Below are 26379 nucleotides of genomic sequence, written 5' to 3'. Positions count from 1 at the left end.
TTCTCAAGCTGTGCTTCAACCCATTTAAAACCTTTGTGTCTTCTGGTGGAGTGAGGGATGCTCAGGGGATGCATGTTGTCCTACTAAAATCACATAAAGCTCAGAGGCCTTACAGTGTGTTTATATGCATTTTAAGCAGAGTGAATCAAACGGAAGTAAAGGATAAAGAGAACAAATGTCGATTTCATCAAGATTTATAACATGTCAAAACCCAGGAGAAAAATTTGCAGTAATGATCTAGCAGATGAAAATAAGTTGCTTTGCATTACTAATGGACAGTTTGCATTACTAATGGACAGTTTACATTACAAAGCCACTATCCCGTACTGCACAATGTGCATGCATTATATAACGTCCTTCCTATCTTGAGTAGATAAATAACATTAGCACAAAGCCAAGAAGATTTATGGCAAGACTGAATCTCTCTCTATTACTCTTTTCCAACTAAGTTTCTGTAAGTATTTCTATCGTGTATGAACTACTTCACTGGCCAAGCTAATTCCTGGAGTAACTCCCTTGGCTCCAGTGGAAGCACTCCAAAGATGATTTTGTAGCTGTACACTAAAATAGGTCATACATCGAATAGATGGATGTTATAAAACAAAGTACTCATGCTAATTGCCAATGACATCATCCCATCACCCCAGAGCAAGTGGATTGCTTCTGGCCTCCATTACGGCTATTTCTATCAAAGGCCAGTCATTTCTTTCTTTTCTTTTTCTATTGTTTGTATTCCAAAGCCATTAGCTCCTCGAAAACTATATTTTCTTTCATCTGGAGACAGATTCTACTTCTGCTTATGTTTTTAGTGTTACTAGAAGCTAATGTGACTTTGCTTGTTCTGATAGGAGTGTACCGTTGTACGTATACTGCCTGTCACCTTGCAAGTGAAGATCTCAAAGCACATTGCCAATCTTATGCCTCATAACACTCAGGAGGTAAACAGGTACTTCTATAGATATTTAATAGACAAGAGAAGTTAAAATTCTGTCTTGCCTTGAAAATTCTAATGGGTTTAAAGTGCTTGCATGTTGGGAATGGTCCTTGTACATTCACATATCAGTTGTTCCTTCTGGTGGAAATCTGAAGGTTGCTTGGTGGACTGTGCATCTAAACGGACTTCATGTTGTGGGTGAAGGTTACATCGGCACACGGACAGTTTGTGCATGTCCTGGATCTGCTGCAGCAAGCTGTTACATTTCTTCCTAACATGTGTTTCGGATCACTGCAGAATTATCACATCATCATACAAATGATCAATGCTCTTTTGAATCCAGGAGGCAACCAAATATAAAAGGAAACTGTGTGTTTGCACGATTTCAGAATTTTAAATGGGAGCTGCTGCTAAAAGACTCATAGGAAAATCCTGGTACATACTGAGGTGAGAAACATGTCTTTATAGTGTTAAAATTTGAGATCCAATTTTTCCAGAGAGCTCAGCAGCATTAATCAAGATGAAAAAAAACAACCCAAAGTTGTGTTAATTATGCATGTACATAAGTCCAGGAAATGTAGGAAATATTGAAATAATGAGAAGAGTTTGATGTTCTATTTAATATTTAATTTCATCGACACACCCCCATAATTAACAAAAAGCTAAATTGTGCCTGAACTTTTTTAAATGCATATGGACTGACACTAAGTATGAACATTTTCAATCTTAAAGGAATAAAATTGAGAAAATGGCAAGCAATCAGAAACAAAAGTTACATTACATGGCTAACTATTGTATCTATAGTGGCCACTACTCCTCCTATTATAATACACAAGAGAATTTGAAAGCATTTAGATTTGCTTTTTCAGCTGACAATCTGCCGCAGGTGCTGCGCTATTATAAATAACTGTTCAGCTGTTATGCATTATTGTCTAAATCACCATTTTGAACCTGAAGTATAAGCTGTACAACCCATAGATCAAATCTAAGAAATTGGCTCTTGTTTACAACGTAGTTATTTTAAAGGAAGAAAATACCCAGGAAATCAAACTCGCAAAGAATTTTAATTATGCTACTTGTTCCTAGGAGCAGTATTACAGTTTTACATTCCAGCACTGTGTGCCTGGGAAATGAAATACACAACACCTGTTAACAATACATACTCCAATGAATGCTTGGCTAAAAATTGGTTTCTGGTTTTTTTTTTTTTTTAACTATATAGGGTGGGGATAAAGAAGATTGAGTCCGTTTTTTCCATAACCAAACAAATATCGTTAACTTAGTGTAATGATTTACATTTTATTAACATCAGATGAAATCATATAGAGAATTTTTTTTGACGGATACAGAAATAATTATGATTACCGTTATTACGTGAGTGATAATGGGATTCATGAATAGCAGCAAAAGGTGTAGGTAAGACTGGAAAATTGGTTTCCATTATAATCCCTTACTTGCAGCCTCTGATTTTTAGTTCTCATTTGGTATCAAAAATTTACATGGCTGAGTTCAACTTAAAAAATGCTTTATTTGGATTGCATTCAATTTCTCTCTATTTTCAACAAAATAACTTTTCACTGTGGCTATGAGAAAAAATATTTCTCTTATATGTATATAAAGCATCCAGTTACAGTTTATACTTTAAGATGTGGCAGAGGCAGTTAAAATTTAAATAGTCATTTGTCAAGAGTAATGTCTTTGTCGGCTTGGGTAACGTGGAAAAGGTAGTTACCAAAATGTAGCGCGTGATCTGTGTGATAGTGTAAAAGCAAGAGGTAGAAGACAAATTAGATTGTGCTTGATAGACACAGGAGACAAAACTTTAAGTCAGTTTTGTGTAGGAAAGCCTATAACCATCTTTTTGAAGCTAAATCTGGTTTTGGAGCTTGATCTTCTTTTCTTCAAAGGGACTTTCAAAATTTACATCAGAGGAAGTAAAGAGGAAGAAATCACAGTTGAAAGAGCATCCCCGATCCTCCATTTTTGGGACTTCCCTTTTTTACTGCATTCAAGTTCTAATTGCTAATTTTATAAATAAGTAATGGCTCAGTCCTACCATCCTTGCGTAGGCTGAACTCCTCTGGATTTTGCTGTAAATTGATGAGCTGCTCTCCTGCTCCGGTGGCTGCAACGCTGAGTTAAGGGAGGCCTGACTCGGGATGACAACGGGCGGGTGCATTGCTGGTTCTGAGCAAACCAAAAGGTTGAGGAGAACAACTGGAAATATTACTCATGCAGCCTAACAAAGCCGTGTGCTTCTGAAGACAAATGCTTTCACTGCAGGGTTCCCAGGGAACAGAGGAAGTTGTGGCCTTTACAAAGTACACAAATGGAAGAAATACTTGTATACAAAGTCTGACTCACAGCTCATGTAAAGAATATGACAAACTTCTTAGTCTAATTCATTAACTCTAAATAATGTCCTTTCAAATGCCATCCCCAGAAGCAGTTTCTATTGAAGCTATTTTTTCTCCTTTTGCCACAGATTGTTTGTAAAGAATTATGGGAAATGACAACAGTAGAACCAAAGTTCGATTTTTCACAGATGAAGCTACAAAATGCATGGAGTAATGTAATCCAGTCAGACAAGTGAGTAAATTATATCTCGGTTGCAACAATGCGCCACTTGCTGAATAACAATAAGGATATGTTCCCTTCTTCAGAGTAAAAATAATATTTGCTGTTAATGTGAACAGTCCTGAATGTCCCTGGGCAGTATATGCACAGATGCCAAACAGCATTGAAACTTGAGCAGAATCTCATACGTCTTCTTTGCGAGGAAGAGGAAGACTGCGTTCACAGATGTTAAAACAAGGAGGATGATTCTTTTACATTGCTTTACAATAATGAAACTCCATTAGCTTCTATCATCTTCCTTCAAATTTCTCTTCAAGTAAATGAGAAAAGCATAAGCTCACGCTCAAGGAATGCTGTCAAACAGTGCACCGAGGTTTTCATTCTGCTTCTGTATCTCCTAGGATAAGCATGTGGGTAACTCCGCTCCCTGTGGACCAAAATATGCCGTTGCTCTTCATAACTCAACAGTCGCAAGTATCAACAGAGTATGTCTGGGTGCTCAAGCTGAGGGAAAGGCTGGCTGGCGTGAGCTGTGCCCCATCGTCGTCTTCCTTGGAATTTTGAGTTCCAAGATACTGAAGAACTCAAGAATGGGTTAGACTGAGTTAGACTAATCAGACTTTCGCTCTCCAAGAGGCTAATTTTAGATTCTGCCTCAACTAAATCAATAAATTACTTTACTAAATCTCTTATGGAAGCATTTGACCCCAGTTCTGGAAGAAATCCATGAATGTTCCGTATGACATCACAGGCAGTGCTGGTGTGCCGTTAAAGTGATATTCTTAGCACAAATATATGTGCTGGCCTCAGGTCCTCTGCTCAATGAGTTTTATTTTTACTAGGAGTAATATACTTAAGCTCTCTAGAGCTCTGCAAATTCATTTTTTTTACATGCAACTACATAATCTTTTTGGAGTGAATATGGACATTAACTCCTCCTTGCATCTCTCTATAAACATCTGCTTGCACAGCAGATATTTCAAATTCAGAATCGAGGAAGGAAAGTGCTCCCAGGACTGATTACTGAGTTATATACCCTTTTATTTTAATGTACTCTGCCAAGATGAGTCCATAACCTCAAATGAGTCAGGGAAGAAAAGGGGAAGGGCAATAACAAACAGCTTCATCGTAATTTTAACCATATTGCCTAGTGATCACAGAGTAACCTTTATGCTTAGATATTTAAGGAGACTACATGGACACATTCTTCCTGAGCGTGCTCATCCACTCACGGGGATTTGTATTCTGTGATTCCAAGTACGCAAGGAGAAGACACATATGCCATCCACCCCGATTTTATTACTTGGTTCTGGTGGCAGCGACACTTAGGATTTTTTGCTAGACTGCACAGTGACAAATTTCACTCTCTTGAATAGACCTCATTCTGTAAAGTGGAGATACGCTTGCCATGCTGACTCTTCAGGTATTGCTGCTATAGTTGTAATCCTGCTTCAAGACATCGCTTAAACATTATGTTATGTCCCAGTAATTCAGGCTTGCCAGTCCATATGAAATAAATAAAGAAATACTGAGACACCTCGGAAGCTGTTTGTCTAGTCCAACAAGCAAACTGTTCACAAATGTGCAAAGAAAAAATACAGTCAATTTAAACTGGAAATAGTGACAAGCTTAAAGTTGCACACAGATCCAGGCTGGCATAAAAGTCAGAGGGCATGTTCTTCCAAAAGATGGTTTCGTAAGCTCCAGTATACAAGCCAACTTCTGTCTTGGGTAATTATAGTCTCTCTATTGAAAATCCCCCTGTAATTTCAGCTGGATGTATTTTTTCACTTACTGCCCTAATATATGTTATTCTAAAAGCTGGTTAACATCATATGGAGAAGGTGGCAAAATATCAATAGAGCTTCACAACAAAGACATGAAAGCGGTAAAATATGAAATCTCTGAAAGAAATGATGTTCCCATTTGGGGGCAAAAGGCCAAGGACAATAGAATCGGTGAATTTATATTCTTTCGCAGGCTTTGCTATGTTATTAAGAGGTAATAATAGTTTCAGGCTTTTACTTTACACAGTTGTGCCTTTCTATCTTCTTTGGTCTGCCAACAGAATGAAACAATAGTTCAAACTGAAAAGTCAAGTTTTGACTATCAAAATGAAATTTGAAGACAGTTTGCCCAAAAGACGAATGTCTTGTCTTTTGCATGGAGTTTAATATTCCAGTTCATGCAAACTCATCAAGATTAATGGTAGTTTATATCTTCAGGAAAGACATAGAGGAGACAGGAATCTGAGCTCAAAAGGTAGTCTGAAGAAAGAATATATACATACACATTCTATAAAACCAATACTTATGTATATATGTTTACTATATAATACATACTTTATATATAATATACATATATGCAAAATTGTATGTAACCACTTTTATCTCTGCCATTATAATCTATTTTGTTGTTTAATTTGGGTTGTTCCTTCTGGTAATTTTCCTTACTACATTAATTAGCATGTTCTGTACTGAACAGCTTGTTCCCCTGAAGAATATAGCCCTCAGTCAGTGAAACGACGGTTTCCTATGCGCTCTCGGTAAACCCAAAGACCTGCATTAACCTTATATTAAATTTTTTGTTTGTTCGTTGTCACCCATGTACTCACAGCTGTACAAGACCTAGAAAGTCAGTTCTCGTCCCGAGGGGGCTAAGGGGCACCCAATGGTCAGCGCTGTTCTTTTTGTCTCTGGTCTTGAATTTGGGAATCCTTAGTGGGTTGTTCTGGTCTGCATGCTGACTGTGAGGAGTCCTTTAGATCTACAGAGATTTTGGGTTTGTTTTAGCAGTTGGTGACCTTGGGGGTAGGTAGTCTGAAATAGCTGCGCTCTAAATTATCCATATTGCTTTGTCTTATGCATCAGGTCTCATAGTTTAGATTCTTGAATTAAAAGGTACTTGGAGGGGAGAAAATCCTAAGTTTTCTCAGTTCATATTGATAGCATACTGCGATGTTATATGCACATTTACGTTACTTCTACAGCGTAATGCATTGTAAGGGACTGTCTTGAACTACTGGGTTAAATAAATTCATATTTCTTCTTGAAGTTCTTGTTGGCAGGAAAAAGTACAAGTCCCCTGGAGATGGACTACATGTCCTTTTAAGTCTTTTCTATCTAATTTCTAGGATTTCTATGAACCTCAATTCAATTTCTTGGCACTAGGTATAGCAGTCTTTTGGCTAAGATCAAGAATAGAATCAATCTAATACTTGCTTTTATCCTCCATTGAGCCACTTCTCTTTACGGGGAGAGGATAATGGAATCATTGATAGAGTACATGTTTTACTTCTTTCATTTCTCTGTATGCATATTGTTTTGAATAATTGAAAACTTACGATTTGCTAAATTTAACTTGTACTTTCTTATTGGTGGGCCAAGTACCAGCATTACGAGTCTCTCAAAATCACTATCGAATCACATGGAAATTTTGCCTACCTATTAATTAAATAGACAGGGAGAGATTCTGAGCTAGATTGTGTTGAAGACCGGTGAGCTCAAAGCAGCAGCATCTCGCCCTAAATAACTGAGGACTCTGTCCATCCTGCTGCTGATACACCGAAGCAGTTATCCTCTTGCACTCCTGGCTTACTTTCCTTGGATATTGCCTGAGAAATGGCAGAATTAACTTTTTGTTTTAAAAACAAGTTTCTCTGACAACCTGGGATTTATGTGTTTCTTTTTCTAGTACATAATCATGCTCTGAATTTTTCTCTGAAGATATACGATATGTAAAACAGAAGAACATTACCTAGAGGGAATACTGTTCCCTGGATAGAGTATCTGTGATGAATGTTATAAAGGAGCCAGGAGAGGATGATTAATTACTATGTTAATGCACCTCCATACAATAATGCATGACTCGTTATTAAGAGCCATGTAGCACTAATGTACTGTGGCTTTCACAAATTACCCATTTGTTACTAAGAGGGTCAAACCCAAATACCGTGTGCAAAATCTTCATACGTGCCCATGGTTTTTTTATCCTTGTCCCACAGGGCAAGCATTTAAGCAATTTGTTGTCGTGAGAGCTGGCAGCCAGGGGAGCTACATGTCCATCTGATGCTGTAACAAGCAAGGCTCCGCTAGGAATTTCCATCTGCTTTTCCTCCTGAATTTGCCTACATATAATTACCGTGCTTGGCGATGCTTAACTAAAGGTGAATGGAAACATGTTTGCAATTCTGCATTTTCATAGGATCTCTATCAATAGGAGGATGTGAGAACAGGCTTGGAGTTTAAAAATACTCTGCATTTTGAAAGAAGGCTTCTGAAAAATTGTTCATTTTTTTGAATTCATAAACTTCATCTACTGCTGAAACGCAAAGACCTCTGCAAACGAGTAACAAAATCAGACTGAATCACATTGGTTATTAAACCTGGCGGACTCAGTGGGATATTCTGGAGCCCTCCTGCAGCTGCTGGTTTTGTTCCAGTTGCAGGTGGCCTGCACCTCCAATGCCCTGTAAAGCTGCACGTGCAGCTGTGACCTGCTTTCCCCTTCTGACATGGGCTCGGGTGATGCAGGTGAGTCTCCTCCCTCCCCAAAAGATGTGATCTAGTGAGGAAGGGGAAAGTATTTCTAGGAAGACAGCAGTGTAGTTTATTGTTCAGGGAGCAGCTTGGAACTGCTATATTCATGGTATTGGGACTAGCGCTGTTTAACATCTTTGTCAGTGCCGAGGACAGTGGGATCGAGTGCACCCTCAGCAAGGTGCCGATGACACCAAGCTGAGTGGTGCGGTTGACACGCTGGAGGCAAGGGATGTCATCCAGAAGGACCCTGGCAGGCTGGAGAGGTGGGCCTGTGCGAACCTCATGAGGTTCAACAAGGCCAAGTGCAAGGTTCTGCATGTGGGTTGGGGCAATCCCAAGCACAAACACAGGCTGGGCAGAGAATGGATTGGGAGCAGCTCTGAGAAGGACTTGGGGGATGTTGGTTTATGAGAAGCTCAATGTGACCCAGCAATGTGTGCGTGCAGCCTAGAAAGCCGACCATCTCCTGGGCTGCATCAAAAGAAGCGCGGCCAGCAGGTCGAGGGAGGTGATTCTCCCCCTCTACTCCGCTCTCGTGAGACCCCACCTGGAGTATCATGTTCAGCTCTGGGGCCCTCAAGATAAGAAGGACATGGACCTGTTGGAGCGAGTCCAGAGGAGGGCCACAAAGATGATCAGAGAGCTGGAGCACCTCTCCTGTGAAGATGGGCTGAGAGAGTTGGGCTTGTTCAGCCTGGAGAAGAGAAGGCTCCAGGGAGACCTTAGAGCAGCCTTCCAGTACCTGAAGGGGGCCTACAGGAAAGCTGGAGAGGGACTTTTTACAAGGGCAGGTAGTGATAGGGCAAGGGGTAATGGCTTTAAACTGAAAGAGGGTAGATGGAGATTAGATATAAGGAAGAAATTCTTCCCTGTGAGGGTGGTGAGGCGCTGGAACAGGTTGCCCAGAGAAGCTGTGGATGCCCCATCCCTGGAAGTGTTCAAGGCCAGGTTGGATGGGGCTTTGAGCAACCTGATCCGGCGGAGGGTGTCCTTGCCCATGGCAGGGGGGTTGGAACCAGATGATCTTTAAGGTCCCTTCCAACCCAAACCATTCTATGATGGTTCCCTGCATCATTAGCAAAATGAAAATCCGAGGACCTGATGAGAATTGAGGAAAGCAACCAGCTGTTCATCCAGCCCCTGCCAGGGCTGAGTGTAAGTGGGCCACACAGTTATCTTTAACAGGTTAGAGGTGGCCCAGGCACCATGAGGTGAAGAGCTTTAATCCAAGATGGAAAGAAGACGACGAAAGTGTTCCCTCTGAGATACTCATGTGCTGGGTGATACAGGCCTTGGCAAAACAACCTCAGAAACCTGAACTCTGGTTGCTTCTCAGATAAGTAGAAGAGCGTTTATTGTGTAACTCTGCGTAAGGCCAGATTTTCCAGATGGTCTGTTTAAATTACACAGGCTGGAACCGACGCTTTCAGGGAACCTTTGCATCCAACACAGCTACGTCAATGGAGAAGAGGGAGCCCTGTAGCAGGAGGTATTCTTCTCCTCTGACCTGGAGTGTCTGTGACCATTAGCAATCACAGAAAATCTGCCGTGGTTACCTGTAGTAGGAAAGGACTAGATCAGAGTTTTAAGATCACTAGTTCTGTGTTGCACTTTGTCCTGCATTTGAAGGAAATTAAAAAGCTGCCTTACACACTCACGTGTGCATACAAATGCGGGTTTTGTAAACTTGAAGGATCCACATGAAATTAGAAGGAATGGCTTAACGCTACTGTTGAATCATGTTTCTTGGTACCTTTTTTCTATCTAACCTTTCTGACACTGACTATCTAAAAATTTAAATTGAAAAGTAGGCGGGTTAGGAGCTCACTACTGGAAATGTGGGCTGAGCTTCAATCAGTGCTCAGCTTCAATCGACCTGCTCAGTGCAGGTTTTGTGTAAGAAAGAATACAGTCCTTTGATATTGAGTAAGAGAAATGGAATCAGCTCCTTCTAAGGGCTTTGAGCCTCCGTGTCTTTCACATTGAAAATGTTCATGGAAGTCGGTGGGCGTTTTCAGTACCAGAGGAATGCAGGGTTAAGTTCAAAATCTACCTGTTACCGACTAGATAACGTCAGAATGAATGTATACAATGTTATACTGCATCCAAATATCAAATTTAATTCCCCAGTTTTTACACCTTGCTGCATGCGGTGCTTGCAGCTCTGAATAATGTTCTTATTTGGTTAGATTTATATACACAGTAAAAGGGGAAGTAACTGCAGCTGTACTGCTGTCAGCTACAGAGCATGGCACAAATTGTAGGAATTCACAGTGTGGGCTCTACACAGAGCTAAGCAATTCTTTAAAATACTATGAATAATTCTACAAAACACTGCAGGATCCAGCTCTCTGAACCTCATTCAGACAGATTTCTGACTCCTTTTGGAAGCGCGATCGGTGTACGTGTGTCAGTGAGGGTCAGGGTGTTTGAGCAGGAACAGGAGTTACGTACATGTTGAATCTCAACCTATAAATCGGAATGTTAGTGGGTAATGGGCAAGTTCTCGTCTCTTGTGACCCAGCTAAGACACAGGTACTGTACTTAGTGGTTTGCACATTTTAAGAAACTGATGATGACAACCTTCAGAGAGTGGCAAACTGCTCAGGAACAGTAGCAGACCTTGAAACAGCTGCAGAAATCCCAGGAGGTCCTTGCTTTATGCAGGGCACCGCAAAGAAATTGTTTTGTCATACCAGCTCCCTCAGCACATCAATAAACTTTGCAAAATAAGTTAGCTTTTTCTTTGTTCTCATTACTGTTCACTCACCAAATGCTTGCATTTTACTTGATCTTGCAGGTAAGTGCTATGACTCTGAATTGTTGCTGCTGCTGTGAGTCTGTATGCAACACAAATCTGACAGAGAAGATGTTTCTGCATTGGTTAGTTTATTAGTCTTCCAAGGTTAAAAAAAATGAAAAAAGAATAGGACAAAGAGGAGAAACAAGAAATACTGATGTATATTGTAATGAAAATGCAGTTCAGTCTCTAAGTCTTCTTCCGCTTACTATAGTTTGTAAATTATTCCTAAATTGTACCTAAAATATGAACATTTAAGTACAGATGCTTAGCTGGAGTAACTCTGTATCCCTCCATTGGTCCCAACAGACGTGCTGATTTACACCTGCTGACATCTGAGCTATAGTAATTGGTGTTGACATTCTTGGACTGTATTTAGGTTTAGGTATTTAGTTCAAACATGGTTTTCAAGAAGCTGAAAACGTTGGGATGTTGTTAGGGTAACTGCAGGGATAACTGCATGATGCTATCCTTATAACTGTTATTCAAACAATGCTTACAGCAGTTACTGGCACTATTTGGATTAGGAAAACTCTAAGATCTAAATTAAAACGGGCATGGAAACATTGCTTCATGGTGCGTGATGTTCCTATGCCGTTGCCTCATAAAGTCTCTCCACACAGGCCTTGAGGCAGCATCACTACATCGGGACGGCAGACGGGGCATCGGCCCCGAGGCGGCACAGCCCTCAGCGCGCAGCGCCTCAGACCCGCTCTGCTGCCTTCTCGGCGGGACTGGTCTTCTCACAGACTCCGTGGCACTGTTTTTAAGTACACCACATCCTTACGCTCCTGTACCCTCCTTACAACCAGCACCCGTGGTCTTTGCGGCGAGCTGCACAGCTCACTGATGCTGGTGTGACAGTGACTGGCTGGACATGCGGCAAAGAACTGAGAGGACCGGGTGGAGCCATTAGGCAGGCGGATCCCTCCTTAGGCAGGCTCCTTTCCGAGTGGCACCCCACGGGGCACCTGAGGGACCTGTAACTTGCGTGCTGGGCAGGGGCCGTGAAGGCAGCTCACCTCGGCCCTGCCTGCCCCAAGCCCCACGGACAGTGCTGGGCTACTCTCAAGGCATCTGCTACAGAGGCCCGCCAGCCTCCCGCTCCCGAGCCACCGCCGCTGTGACAGTGCTGCAGGCGGACAGCCTACGGAGGGGAAAGGCCCGCCATGAGCCCACGAGAGAGCGCTGACATGACTCCGCCGGGGAGCCAAGATGGCGCCCGGCCAGGGGGAGGGCAGGCGAGCGGCTCCCGCGGGGAGGAGCTCCGCGCCCCGCCAGCCGCCCGGACCCCGCCCCTCGTTCCCAGGGCGACGGCGACGCCGAGCCGCGGGCAACATGGCGGCGCCGGGCCAGGTACTCCCCTCCGCGGCCGCTCTGCCCGCGGGACGGGGCGAGGTGTGAGGGGCCGCGGCGCTGGCGCCGCCGAGGCGGCGTGCTGCGGCGGCAGGGCTGGGCCCGCGCCCTCCCCCCGGCGGTGCCCCGCCGCTTTCGCACCCGCTCTTTTTTTTTTTTTAATAAATTATTTTAACTGTCTTCGCTAAGCTTCAGAGAAGGTAAAAAGTTAGCGAGGTGTTAAAAATGCAGCGTGGGTACACAGACCTGTGTAGCCTTCGTCCCCGAGAGAGCGTAAGGGAGGGACAGCCGCCCGCCCCGGCGGGGACGCTCCTCCGCCGGGAGCCCGCGGGGGCCTCGCCGGCGCAGGCCCGCCCGCCCTCGGCCCGGCCCGCTCACCCGCAGCCGGGGAGCTCCTCACCGCCTGCCGCCGCTCTCCCTAGTGTTCAGTCGGTTACAGGGTCTCGTTTTTAAGCGTATGGCTCTTTCTTGGCTTATTCGCGGTGGTAGGAGTCTCCCCATTTCTGATTGCTGAGGGAAAGGCGTACAGTTTCCTTTCAGAGAGCACCGAGGGGGTGGAAGCAAGCCCGCACCTTGCTTCCAGCAACATCACGGTTGTATTTCTCACCTTTCATTGCTTTAGGTAGCCAGAGTGCTCTAGAGGATTTCACAAATGCATGTCGTTCTCCTTAATATTTGCTTTTTTCCTTGTCTTTGGCCTCCTCCATTTTTTATTTTTTTTTTTTAATTGCAATTTTTGAGTTGGTTGACAGAGGTGTGATTTCTGACAGTCAGGCAACTCATCACGTGCTGCACATCAAGAGAAATATAAGAAAACAAGTTATTCCTCCCAAGAACGTATGAGGTGTTGCGTCAGCTCAGAATTTCTCCCTCGAGCCTGTCTAGATGGTTGTAGCTACTAAGAGATAATTTTCTTCTGGTTGAACTGCTTTGTTGTCTTAGATGGCTGAGAAGTTACTGCGACTGTCATGGAGTGATTAACCACTTTTAGCCAGTGTAATGGTCGCATCCGTTGGCGCAAAGCTACCCTCGTGATTGTCGGTACAAAAGCTTAACGTTTAGGTTTCCTTAAATAAATAAATCCTCTTCCATGTGAAATGTATTATTACGTATTCTAAATGCTGTATGAAAAATATATGCATCTTTCGCAGTATTCTCTGTTAGCATTCTCTGTAAATATTCTGGCAGTTGGAACAGCGTAACACTGGGGTAATGCAGTCAGATCATAGTAAAAGGAAACAAGGTGTACTGTATGGAAAACGACAGGCTGTCAAAAATGTATTGTACATCCATTTGAAATGTACCACTGAAATTTTCGTCATTTTTACTTTGTGGCTTTATAAAAGGAATCTTTAGAGGAATTCAGTGAACCTTTTTTCCCCCACGTATTTTCTGTTCCTTATGTATTGGACTTTGTTCTATGCACGATAGCCTACCTTTGTGATATTTCCTACTATCGTTTATGATTTATTTTTATTGTAAACTATGGAATTGTGGGGTTTTATAAATTAAATTGTATAGTCTCCAGTTTTGGCTGAAGCTAGCTTTGCATGGTCTATACGTAAGCTGTAGGGAACACTCTATTCTGCCACTATTTTTGTTATATTGTTTCTTAGATCTTGAGATCATTCCTTTTGATTTAAATTGAATATTTTTACAGTTGTTCAGACTCGTAATTACTTTCAGCAGAAAGCATATTAGAAAATCTGAATCCTGATCTTAGCATGTCTTGCTGCTGCTTTATTTTTAACAACATTTTTTCCAATAAGTAGTCTGCAGCTGTGAAAACATCAGTAAAGTTTAACGTCACAATACATTTGATCGTCCATAAATCTTGACATTTGGACTGTATGAAATTTTTTAAACGTATTTTGTTATTAAAAGGACACTATTAGCATCTGTTGTTTATAACGGTCCTCTGAAAGTTTTCCTTCCATATAGGTTTTATTTTTTGCGTTTGACAGACCTGCATATTTCTCTTTTGAATGTAGCTGAAATTAGTGTTACTATTTTTATTTCCTTATTTGTTTGACAACAAAAGAAATGTTTTGACTAAAAATAGTAACTATTGATTTTAACTTCCCATGGTGGGAGCGGACAAGTGGGGCTTTTTTAAAACAAACGGGAACAGTGAGTGCATTTCTGTTTCTGCCTTAACTATTTATGTAGACAGCTTCAAGATTTTCTGCTTCTGCTGAAGTATTTGACAGCTTGATAACAAAATGTGTATAATAATACAAATAACAGCCTGTGTTGCTGGTGTGGGTTGTTGGTTTTTTTTTTTTTCATTCCCATTTTGATTAAAGTTGTAACTGATATGCAACACTCTTTCAGGGTACATCTGTACTGCTGTCAGCAGTATTGCTCAGATAGAGGTAGCTGAGCTAGCTTTAAATGAACTAGCTCAGGTGCTGGAAACTATCTAGCTGTGGCAGCAGAGTTTAGTCCAGTCTAATTTCCCTGATGAAGCAAGGACAGGAGGATCTTGGGTTCCTTACAATTCAGGTATTTGCTATCACTTAAGAGAGCTGGTAAGCTATTGCTTTGTGAGTATATTTTTGAAAGTCATGATTTTACAAAGTGTGGTGCTGTGTTGTCAAACAAATGCAAATAAGTAACATCTTCAGCCACTGCAGAGGGCTCACCCCCAAAGGACAAACTTATTTTCCTTCAGGAATGCTGGTGCTAATTTCCATTGTTGTGTTTCAAGGTTTTGCCACTCTGGAAAGGCCCTCACCAAAACTGCAGATAGTGGGGCATTTTTTCTAGCAAGAGATGACTCACTTGGGGTTTGGGTTTTTGAGAGAGTGTTCTCCCCCCCCCCCCCAAACACAGAGGTTTTTTGCAACTTGCTATTTAGCTATATCACTCTTGTGCTAATATTTTCTGCTCTGTGGTGGTTTGTGAACATTGGCTGAGAGATTCAAGGAAGATCTTATTCTTTTGTTTTAGAATATCGGATTTCGTATTTTGATTTGATGCTGTTGACAAGGAGTGCCCAAAGCGTTTGAGTAATGTATTGAACAGCTAGAAATATATTACACATTCAGAACAGCTAAAAATTCTTTGAAGGAAAACAAAACAGCAACAAATAATTCTCTAATAGTAGTCTGTATTTCAACAGGTTAAGTCTCCTGCTGGGAGTACTGGGAGAATTGGTTTGGGTTTTTTTTTTTTCCATAACACATGAGGATAGTGTTACCAGAATTAACTCACCTTGGATTACCTTAGTCAATCACTACAGTTAATAGTAAAATGAACAGTAAATTCTTTGACATCAGTCAACACATATATAAAATAACTTCTCTTGGAATTTTCAGTGGTGGTTAAGGACAGCAATCAAAAGACAAAACAGTATTCAGTCAAAATAATGATAAGATTTTAGTCGTGTGTGTGAGTAGGTTCTCCCCAAACAGAAACTTCCTACAAATACGGCATTGTTCAAACATTTCATGGACTTTCACTATGTTTTTAAATTACAGAAACATGGATAATTTTAAAAATTAATTTTCTAAATTAGGTATTTTCTCTCCTGTAGTTCCTCATTGGTCATTTGGAACAGTATTTCTTATTAACTGATAGTGGTGCCACAAATCCATCCTTATCATGAGCAGTAACAAAGATAGTAATACACTGGTGAGGGGCGTTGCCTCTGGGAATATCGTTATAGACGCTAGGTGATGAAACGGTGAAATGGGAAGCATTCACCTTGCCATGTAAACTGTCGGATTTTGATGTGCAGGTTGCAGAGGCTTATCTGTGATACTGAGTTACAACAGCTTGAATATATCTTAAGTTTAAACTGCAAACTTTAGTTGGTTAAAGAATATGTTTCTAATGCTAGAGGAACTTTAAATGTGTTGAAAGAGATTATAGGTGACTGAGTGCAAGGCACCTGGAGTGATTTTTAAATAAATTTTTGTAATCTTATATATTGCTATAATATAACACTACATACTGAGACTTCAGCAAATTTTCCCAGAGGTCCTTCTTGCTGTTTCCAATTTGGAGAATGAGGTGAGCCTTAGCATCAGCATGTTAAGTGTGCTGGGCCTGAGAATATGATGTGGGTTAGAAAGTTTCATACTGTAGTAAGCCAGGTACATACCAGAGGCAGGAGAAAGTTCCTTTTTGGACAAGCTTTTTCTGATGTGATGGTTGTTGCCTGATACCTTTCAAGAAGCAGTGAGGAATTAGTTTGGATAATATTCTTGGGAGTTAAGGTAAAAAGTTGCTTTCCAGAATGTTCAGCTTTTTGCCTACTAACCTGTTCCTTGGAGCATGAGATGTAAACAGTGGGAGGAAAAAAAGACTTTTGATGCACCTCCATTTACAGGGCTGCTGCAGTGATCTTGAATGGTGGAGGGAGGGTTGTGCAGGTAGTTGAGAGCGTTATGGGAGGGTCTTTGTTCTTACTCACACCTGGCCTGTAACCACAGAGGAGAAGCTGGAAGATGGCTTGATGAGAACAAAAACACCATGCCTTGAACTTTCCTGTGCTTTTCTCTCTGATTCAGTGCTAAATTCCTCATGCTATCTGGGGTGATACCTGTAAAATGTTAGCATTTTGCCTTATAAAGAAGTATGGTCAGTAAGGGGTTGACTGACTGGTAATATGCCATCTATATAATGGTGCAAAAATACATAGTAAAGTATCTTATGTATTGGACATTGTGAGAGAGAGAGATGAACTGGTATTAATTCAGTTTCCAAAACATGAATATCAGTTCTTATTTTAATTCAGCTCTTACTACTTCTAAACAATCTCTTGTTCATGAAGTTTATAACACCACTGGTCACTTCAGGAAAGCATTCATATTTTTCCTAATTATTCAAAAATATCTTTCAATAATTGTATAATATTAGCATGTTGAGCTATTCATTCTTTTTTTTTTTTCCTAGCTAGGGCATGCAAATTCAATTATATCAACATTACTAACTGTAGAAGTACTTCTTTTTGTACTGCATGAATTATTGCTAATAAAAAAAAAAGCAAACTAATGTCATGCTCCTAACTATGTCAAGGAAGCCTTCGTTTACTTCATTCCTGTTGTTCCAATGAGATATTGTATCTGAGTCTAACTCCTTTACGGTTGGAAACAATAATTTTTCGTATTAAAGTACATGTGAAAGTACTCTACTACTTAATCGGAGGAAAAACCCTAATCTGTCCACTAAATGTTCTTTGTTGCTCTCACTCTTGTTTCATCAATCTTGAATGTTGTAATTCAGCTGGTCCCAAGATTTTAAGTATATCTTGCAGTTTGGCAGCAGCAGGGGGAGTAGTGTAGCTTTATTTGGGGTCTTTCCTTGACCAAAACTAGAGTTAGTTGATTATTAGCCCAGAACAATGCTGTTCAGGCTCAAAAAATCAGCTTATGTTAGGAAATCTTCCACTTCTCTCTCTCTCTCTCTAGGTGAGCTAGAAACATTATTCTGCAAGCTTTGCCTTCCTTGCTGCACTTCTGTAAAGCCCAGGTCCAACAGATGTAGAAGTGTACCTGCTACGGGTAAATGATGATCAGGTTTTACTCAGCCTTTTTTGTCTCCTGGTGCAGAAGCAGGTCAGGCCAATTAGACTCGCAGTCGTGAGGCTGGAAGGGATCTTTGGGACATGAGCTGGTTCAGCCGCCTGCTCAGAGCTGGGCCAGCACTGAATGCAGACCACGGCTTTGCCCAGTTCAGTCTTGAAAACCTGCAAGGATGGAGATTCTTGCACCTTTCTGGGTAACCTATTCTACTGCTTAATTATCTTCACAGGGAAATATTTTTCCTTATGCTGTCCCATCCTAATGTATTATAAGTCCCTTCCACCTGAAATATTCTATTCTATTCTATTCTATTCTATTCTATTCTATTCTATTCTATTCTATTCTATTCTATTCTATGACCATTGTCCCTTGTTCCCCTGCCATGCACCTCTGTAAAGTCTTGCTCATCTCACATTTTATAATGTGCTTTGACACCTCAGTTTGTTGCCTACATATTCTATTGTAAATCAGGGTTTTTTTTCTACTGTTTTATTTATTTCATAGATTTCTTATTGAAGTCTCTGGTCGAATGTTTTTGGTCAGTGACACACACTATATAAAATACCACCAAATGTTCCTATTTTTTGTAAGACCATTGTATTGTTGGTTCATGCTCAGTTTGTTATCCCCTATAACATATACATCCTTGTATTTCCTATAAGGAACTGCCTTCTGTATTACAAATATACAGACCTTCCCTGAAACATTACTGTCAGATCCTTGTACGTGTATCATTGCAGCAAACATCTTGGACTTTTTTTTGGTCAGGGAAGGAGTCAGTGTAGACAGTAAATTTGAAAATGCAATCCAGTGCAAGGTGGAGAGCAAATAGCATGGTAATGTGTATGTGTACTCATAATATCTTAAACAGAAACTGATTTTAAAATTTAATTACTGTGCAATCTAATATCATACTGGTCAAATCTACATTCATGGATTTTTTTGCACCTTTATATTTCTATTGTTTTTACTTGCAAGTTAATTTAGTCTTGTGCTGCACATAATATGTCACTATGTTCCCACATGAATTTAAGATAAAAATATTGTTTTCCATGTATCTGCCTAGGTTTTCTCTGTGAAAATTCGTTAGGGTATTGTGTTGCTGCCATGTAATTGTAGCTGTGCTAGATTTTTGGCATTTGAATTAATCCCTTGCATACTTCCTCAAAATAAAAGTTATTTAGGTAAGTTACTGACATAATAAAATAAACCTTTTAAAATTATATTCCTATATACATATGTGTGTGTAGGAAGAAGACCGAGATCAGGATGCCATCGGTGGAAAGAAGATTATTGATCGAACATTTCTTTCTGTTTCCCAAATTACTGCTTTGTCAGAACAAAATGTGGAAGGAGTTCAAAAGTAAGTGGCAATGATAGCAATGCTAGAACCAATATAATAAAATGAAATAAAAATTATAGAACATTTGTTAGATTTCTTTTGTGATGGTTATGTCATTAGTCTTTAATTGTTTAGTTAAATCATTGATATTTAATATGATTCATGAAAGGTAGGAAGAAATACTGTTGATCTCAGATCCACTTTTTTTTACTGTATTTCCTATATCTCTTGATTTTTCTTGGACTTCTTTTTTTTTTTCCCCACTGATATTTCGCGTTGATATGGTTTCTGAGTTTACAATAGTATTAAATATGCCGTAAATGAAATACTAAGATGTAAATAAGAACAGGCCAGTACTGAACTTTGTTTGTAAGTCTCACTTAGTAACTTTTTTGCTCAAACATTTAAGATTCTGTACTGTAACATGAGTTATTGAAAAATCAGAAAGGTTTTAAAAGTTCAGAAAGGGATGGAAAGCTTAAGAAGGTATTAGTAGGTAGCCGTTATGGTGCACTGTGGAAACAGGAGGCAGCCAAAGACTTCTGATGTAAGCCCGTCTTGTCTTTCCCATAGCAACACTCTCCCTTGTTATTAGTGCTTAATAGCAGCTAAATTTAGGAGGCCAGGAGTTCAGTCTGAGACTGTAGACTTATATTTTAAGGATGGGAAGTTCTCAAATTATTTAGGAGCACTTGTGTCCCCTAGCAAATTCTTAGTGAATTGAAAGCCAAAGGGCTGGTCCACTGGACCAGTTTGTGGGGTGTGGGGGAGATGGGAAGGTGTAAAAAAATCCAACCTTGTCCCTCTGAATACATAAACCATTTAACAGAGATTAAAATAGTATTCCTGAAATATATTCTGTTCCTCCTATTTGTCACTGTTCTGAGGGGAAAAAAAGTTCTTTCTGTTTTGTTTTTTTTTTTAAGAAAACTGGAAAGAAAATGTATTCCCATCAAACAATAAAAAAATTTCTTTCATTTACTGTTTTCTCTTGCACAATAGGCCTCTTATTTTAGAGGAGGCTGAAGCGTACAGCTCATGGGAGACTAAAACATGCTTAATGATGCAATTTATTGTGAAACTTTCTCATTAAGACTAAAAAGAAAAGCATTGAAAGATCGTATGTTTCTTCTTAGTCTCAGCTGATCACATACGTATTTATATATATATACTGTACAAGTGGAACGTAAAGTATATACTGCATCTGACTGAAAAGAGGATAGTTACAGGGTATTTTTTGCACTCTAAGCAGTTTAGCAGCAGCATTGAAGTTTTGTTAGTTTACCACAGTGCATCGTGTCTATACACAAGAACAGTTTGAAGGCCACAGCTAAGGTTACAAAATTGGAACAGATCTGTTGATGTCCTGCGTTCCCATCTATCACAGAGTTTTATACTGCTGTCCATCTCTGTAGGACTTGAGCACCTTCCGTGAAGGAAGAAACAGCAATCAGGGTAACCAGGAAATCTAAATGCCCATCATTTCCCAGTCATTTATAGATACTGTTGTCAATGACATGCCTTACAGAATATTGAAAAGATGAGTACTGGCGTTGTTAGCAGCATCAGAGAAAATCTAAATCCCTGAGAAGCTCTGATTATGAAAACACAGAGTTGGCAGAAGCTTCAGAAAGAGAGGATATGGACTGTTTCAAACCTTGGAAAGTTCAACTGGCCACGTTCCACTTCTATTTCAGTACAGAGTTAAGTGTTTTTAACCAACTTGCATGTGTACAGCCGTACAAATTTGTCATGCAGAACAAAGGAATACATGTTTTCAACAAAACTGATTGGATTATATGCTTTACTTTGCTTAGCTATTGAGGCTTTAATTAAAAAAAGAAACTCATCTTATTTGACAGTGTATCTCTACTGGCTTGGTGAAAACCCTGAAAAACCAATGGTTGCCTATCAGTAGGTCTGAGATTAATGCCCTTCTTAGGAAGAATGAGAAGCGGGAGGGAGGGCGGGGACTAGAAACTGTGAGCACAACTGGCACCTGTATCATCAGGTATAGTTAAGAAGCCAAGGATTGCTTTAACGTAAAACTTAACCGCCCGAGACATGGCTGAAGTTGTGCTGGAAGAACTGCAGACTGAAGTCCCAGCCCTGATCCCCTCTCTTCATGTGGAAAAATGTGCACAATTATTATAAAAGACATAACTAATTCTATGTTTGGATAGAGTAGACATAAATGTGTCAGCAACAGCATGGTTTCCTACAAGGGAGTGTATTTTTTCATTACTTCTTCAAGTTAAAGTACGTGGAAAAATTTCCACAGCGTGCCAGTAAAATAAGATGAGGTTCTTAAATGTCTTGACCATTATGAAAGTGGAATTTAAATGTCTAAATATTTTAGGTACTTTCAGTAATTTTATATTATATTATTTACATTAATTTTCAAATGTAATTTTTCTTCAGAGGCTACATGAAAAATAATCTTGAAAGGGAAGCAAGATCTTTTTAGTACTGTAAAACTATCTCAACCAGAGTGAAAGAGTGGTAGTAGAAAGTGGAGACTAATTGTTCCATTTCATCCTACAAACCCCTTCCTGAACAAACACTGATTTTACTCTGGGATTTTCAGTGTATTTCTCTTTGTTTTGTGTAATGCTCTTATTTTTGTTATTGCATTAATCATATCTTAACATTTAAGTAGTGGCTGTTGAAACCTGTAGGTGTTTGTTTACTTTTGTTGGTTGATATGTCCTCTGATCATAAACGTTCATATCTAGAAATTGATGTAGCTAAGTTCCAGGAAGATATATACATATATGTATAGTATAATATAATGTAATAATAGTAAGTATTATATATATAATTACAAGCAGACTAAGTTAAACTTTGGAATCTGTATTTTATTTTTTAATTTCATTATTTTACTCTGCAATTTCTTCTAGAAAGCTGGAAGAATTTCTGAATTTTAAACAATTAAAGACATCTTTGAAAGAAGCTATTTTGCTAGACTATTATACTGCGGGATTTTGGTGGGCTAAAGAAATGAACTTCAGTCTTATACAGCTGTCAGGGTTCATGGATCTATTAAATTTCCTGTTGGAGAACCTCAGTGGTAAGTATAATTAAAAACTGTAAAATAAATATCTGAACTGAAAGGCAAGAATGTTTTCCAGTCACTTTAATAAAGAAATATTTAATTACGAGTAATTGTAAAACAATTTATTTTCCTCTTGAATGTTGGCATCTTATACCTCATACCTGATAATAATTCTTATTGGCAGACGTTAAACTTTTGTTAGAGAGAACTGTAGTCTTTTTAGCCGAATATCCCTCATTCTTTGTTTGTACAGTATGTGGTACAAAAGGGCCAGGTCCTGAAAAGACCTCGTCTTTGCTATGGTAAAATAAATAATAATTATAGTAGAGTGAGAGCAAGGAGCTCCAAAATTCCAATTCCAGCTGTCTCAGTGACTGACTCACTGTAGCCCTGGGCACATTTCTCTGCTGTTTGAGATATTCAGTACATCCTGTAGCATTACAGTAGGTGAATTACATTTATTTTATCCTTGGAGGTCAATTCTCAGGCAACTTTCTATATGGCAAATGCTGCATTTCTGGCACAAAATATATTGGTTAACTAAAGACTGGTGAGGGAAGTAAACTGGCATCACTGCTGAAGATGAAAAATGACAATGAAAGGACTGTAGCTCCTGTGGCTATGAGGAAATTTGCAACAAAGCATGTAGCTTGGGTCTAGTGGGAACAAAATAGCCAGAAAAAATGGTAGCAGCATCCTCTAAAACCCGTTTTTCAGAGATCACAAGGCTTACTTAACATTCACTTTGAAGGTGATTATGTCGAGAAAAGTCCATCCCAGAGGAACAGCGAAAGGACTCAGGGTTTCTATTCAAAGAGCAGATGAATATTTAAAATCAAGCTCATAATAGTTTTTATAGTCTTTCATTGTAATTTAATTCAAGGGCCTTTCTGACTTGGAATTTTGACAGAATATGTACGTGCTTTATGATCATTGGAATTCCAGTTGTCCTTCCTGTCTCCAATGAGAAAGTATCTTAACATATGCTAACTATATTAATATAACAATGGAGAAGAATGGAAACATGTCAGAAATTAGTTTTATGAGACTGTATGTAATGCGTGTGTACTAGACAGGCTGGTAGCACAACCGATTATTAAAGCTGACTGACGTTTTTCAGGAATGTAAGCTTAATTACATAAAGCTTTGCCAAACTTTAACTCTTTAAGCTGAAATTTTCCATGGTGGTGTCTGCCTCTGATTAATTTTTATATATAAAATTACAACTAAAACAGTTCAATGGGCTTGCAGGCAGAGGCTGTGGGAAAAAAAAAGTATTATTTTGTGTCCTTTTTTTTTTTTTTTTTTTTTTAACAGCTCTAATACTCCTGTGCTTCGAAGTAAAGACATAAGGTTTGGCAAGCAAGTGTTGTGAATTTGCTTTTTGCTGTCCTGTGAAAATCCATTTGGATTTGGCTAAGATACATGGCTTTTAGGGAAAGAAAATGCAGTTTGTAAATGCTTACGGGAGACTTCTTATATTTTTTTCACAGCTAAGTTCCCTGAATAATCCATCTTACAAAGTATGCTGTAGCCCAGGGCTGAGATTAATTTCCTCGTAATTACTGTTCTCAGCTGGTGCAAGATCCAAGACCAAACATTTCAACTAAGAGCAAAATGCTAATTTCTTCTATATTAATGACCATTTCCTTTCCCTTCCCTACGCTGGACCCAAGCGGCCTGCAGAATTAAGCTGATTTGACCATAATAGCAAGAATAGCATGGAGCAGGAAGAATGGATTTAGAGGAGGAGGGTAGTGGAAACTCATTTAAGGCTGGTAAAGGAGAGAGGCAAACTGAGGTTTGGAAACTGGAAACTTGGGTTGACTGGGAGCCAGGATGAATTACTTACACGATCTGGTTCATCTTCTGTACGTTGAGGGTAAAGTGCTCCTTACCTCACAGAAGTACTGTGAGAGCCTTCCTGAGAGAGGCAGTTGGGGCTGAAAGTCAGGTGTGCAGAGGAAAGAGAAAATTTGGACTAGCTGGTGACAGACCTGGGCCTGGGTGTTGTGACTTCGCAGGATCTTGTTATGTGTCTTCACTTCCCTATTAACTGTGATATTTCTGGTTATATTGCTCTTTCTCATTTACCATGGTTTCCATTCCATTCCATTCCATTCTATTTCCTCGACATTCTCTGTGTTTCTTTCTTGTTTCTTCCATTATGGTTATTTATATTGTGCTGCCTCTGTTACTGAAAACTGAGGTGAGATTTTCAGGGGTTTGCTTGCTGTGCCACTAAAGGGCAAAACTGTAAAGACTAGACTCTTTTAAGTTTCTTAATTTGTTTTCTGTACAAAGAACCAAGGAGCAGATCAGGAGAGAATTAAAACAATAAGGAAAATAAATCTATTTCACCACTGGTGGATATTTCCCCTTTTTCTACTCTAGATTTTTTAGACTTAAAAAGAACAAATAAATTGTGTTCGAAACTTTTTTTAAACTCCACCGTGGTTCTAATGATGGCATGCACTGTACATGAATCAGAAAGATAAATCCTTTCTTTTTAAAGGTTCAGCAAACACTGATATATTTCAGATTTTCCTCTTTATCAAGACAGTTAACAAAAAGAATTTAAATTTTAATTTGAAGCTCTTTTGGCATTTGGTTTTGATTTTCAGGGTAAAAATGTGAAGTAATTATCTATTTTGGGGGGGTGCAAAAATGTCTCCAAGTTTGACGATACATGCAGAGTATTATGCATATTCATGTTTAATCAATTATGACTGGAAGCACTTAAAAAAATTGGTTACCCTTTTTAACATCTGTTCCTGTATTACTGGTTTATATTGCAAGGGGCATGGTCAAAACAACAATCTTTTACAATACATAAACAGTAGTAAATTTATTTTAAAGATAAACATACTGTGCATCTCAAATTTACATCCTCTTGTGCCTGTGATTATCTCTGCATAAGCAAGAGACCAAGCTGTAGTATTTTAAACACCCATTATTGTGATCCTTACATTATGAAGGTGGATAAGTGATTTTGTGCTGGAATTTTAATGCACATTTTATTGATAAGAATAATGGTAACAGACAAAAATGTTTGACTGCTGTTACTTTTTAAGTTTCTACATGGCTCATAATGTAACTTCTTAATCTTCAAGAAGTCTTATAATTAAAATGGGCCAAAAAACCTCACCCCACCCCGTCGTGTTTATACTTACTTTTTGTTCTTTGGGATTACTTTGCAGACAAACATATGACCTTAGGAGATAATTTAAAAGAACTTGGAAAAGCAATGGCTGGAATAGGAGAAACTGATTCAGAAAGAAGTGGTGACTTGAATTTCTTCAACATTGAGCAAGCCAAAGCAATCATTGATTACTTGAATATCAGGTATTTATTTCTACAGGATCCATTATTTCTTATTTGAATAATTTAATGTGATGGGAAATCGGCTGATAAAGTAAGTTAAAATTATTTAATTGGATATGTTCATACTGTGCCAACATAGTGCAGACACCAAACTTTAAAACATTAAAAAGAAGAGAGAATATGCACGTGGCAGTAAAGATCTGGCCTCAGATGTCAAAGCCCAGGAAATAGATTTAGACTGGAAGTTTATCAAAATGTAAGACTGTGCTGAAAAGCTTCCTTCTGGGTTTTGTTTTGGGTGATTAAAGGGAAAGGGGAGAGTAGCGTATAGAGAATATTCTTGGTTTGCTGTTAAAACATTCTATTTTTAGATTCCAGTTTAAGAAAATCATAGGTCTTCTCTACAACTTTAAGTATTTGTCTGGCCTTGACAGCTGTAGTGGACTTCTCAAGTGGTTTAAAGTTATGTACTTTACAGAGTTAAGGCTACGGTCATGTATGATTCACAAAAATGTTGCATTTCAAAGTTAGCAAAAGTTCAGTATCTACACAAAAAGGTTTAATGACTGGTTTCAGCTTTTAAACAGAGACACAGAAAGAGACGCAAACAGCAGTAATTCAGTTATTTATCTGAGAAAAAAAATTAAGGGTCTGATAGCAGCCCATCACACCTCTCCATGTAAAGTCTTAACTGTACAGTAACGTACACAGATATTTCTCCACTGAAATGCCATAGTTAGGACAGTGGCTCTACTCATATACCCCTGTTTCCAGTACATGATGGACAGAATGGTTCTCAAGCTGTTGTATCACCCATGAATGTCAGGGGCAAGGGGATGAAAAATGGAAAAGGTACTATTGTAATATATGCTCATACACTGTACTACATCTGTACTTATCAGCCAATTTTCTGGCCTGA

The 26379-nt window shown here is 39.4% G+C and overlaps 1 protein-coding gene across 6 annotated transcripts in view; it reads left to right on the top strand.

The window, feature by feature from the left end:
- CABCOCO1 (ciliary associated calcium binding coiled-coil 1) overlaps nt 1–26379 on the top strand; it is a 139908-nt gene that overhangs the window by 73386 nt on the left and 40143 nt on the right. For 4 of the 6 annotated variants that reach the window (XM_087767373.1, XM_087767370.1, XM_087767369.1 and 1 more), the window contains 3 exons: nt 18990–19102; nt 21982–22151; nt 25337–25481. In XM_087767373.1, coding sequence (XP_087623499.1) covers nt 18990–19102; nt 21982–22151; nt 25337–25481 — 428 coding nt within the window. Of the gene's footprint in view, nt 1–12184; nt 12209–17831; nt 17936–18989; nt 19103–21981; nt 22152–25336; nt 25482–26379 lie in introns of those variants that run through there. The other 2 variants (XM_087767372.1, XM_087767371.1) reach the window with 2 other exon arrangements.

The sequence above is a fragment of the Nipponia nippon genome, unplaced genomic scaffold (assembly GCF_047370975.1).
Source record: "Nipponia nippon isolate SJK-2023a ecotype South Korea unplaced genomic scaffold, ASM4737097v1 scaffold_3, whole genome shotgun sequence".
NCBI lineage: Eukaryota > Metazoa > Chordata > Aves > Pelecaniformes > Threskiornithidae > Nipponia > Nipponia nippon.
Note: the sequence above shows the minus strand (reverse complement) of the source record. Positions and strands in the feature narration are given on the sequence as shown.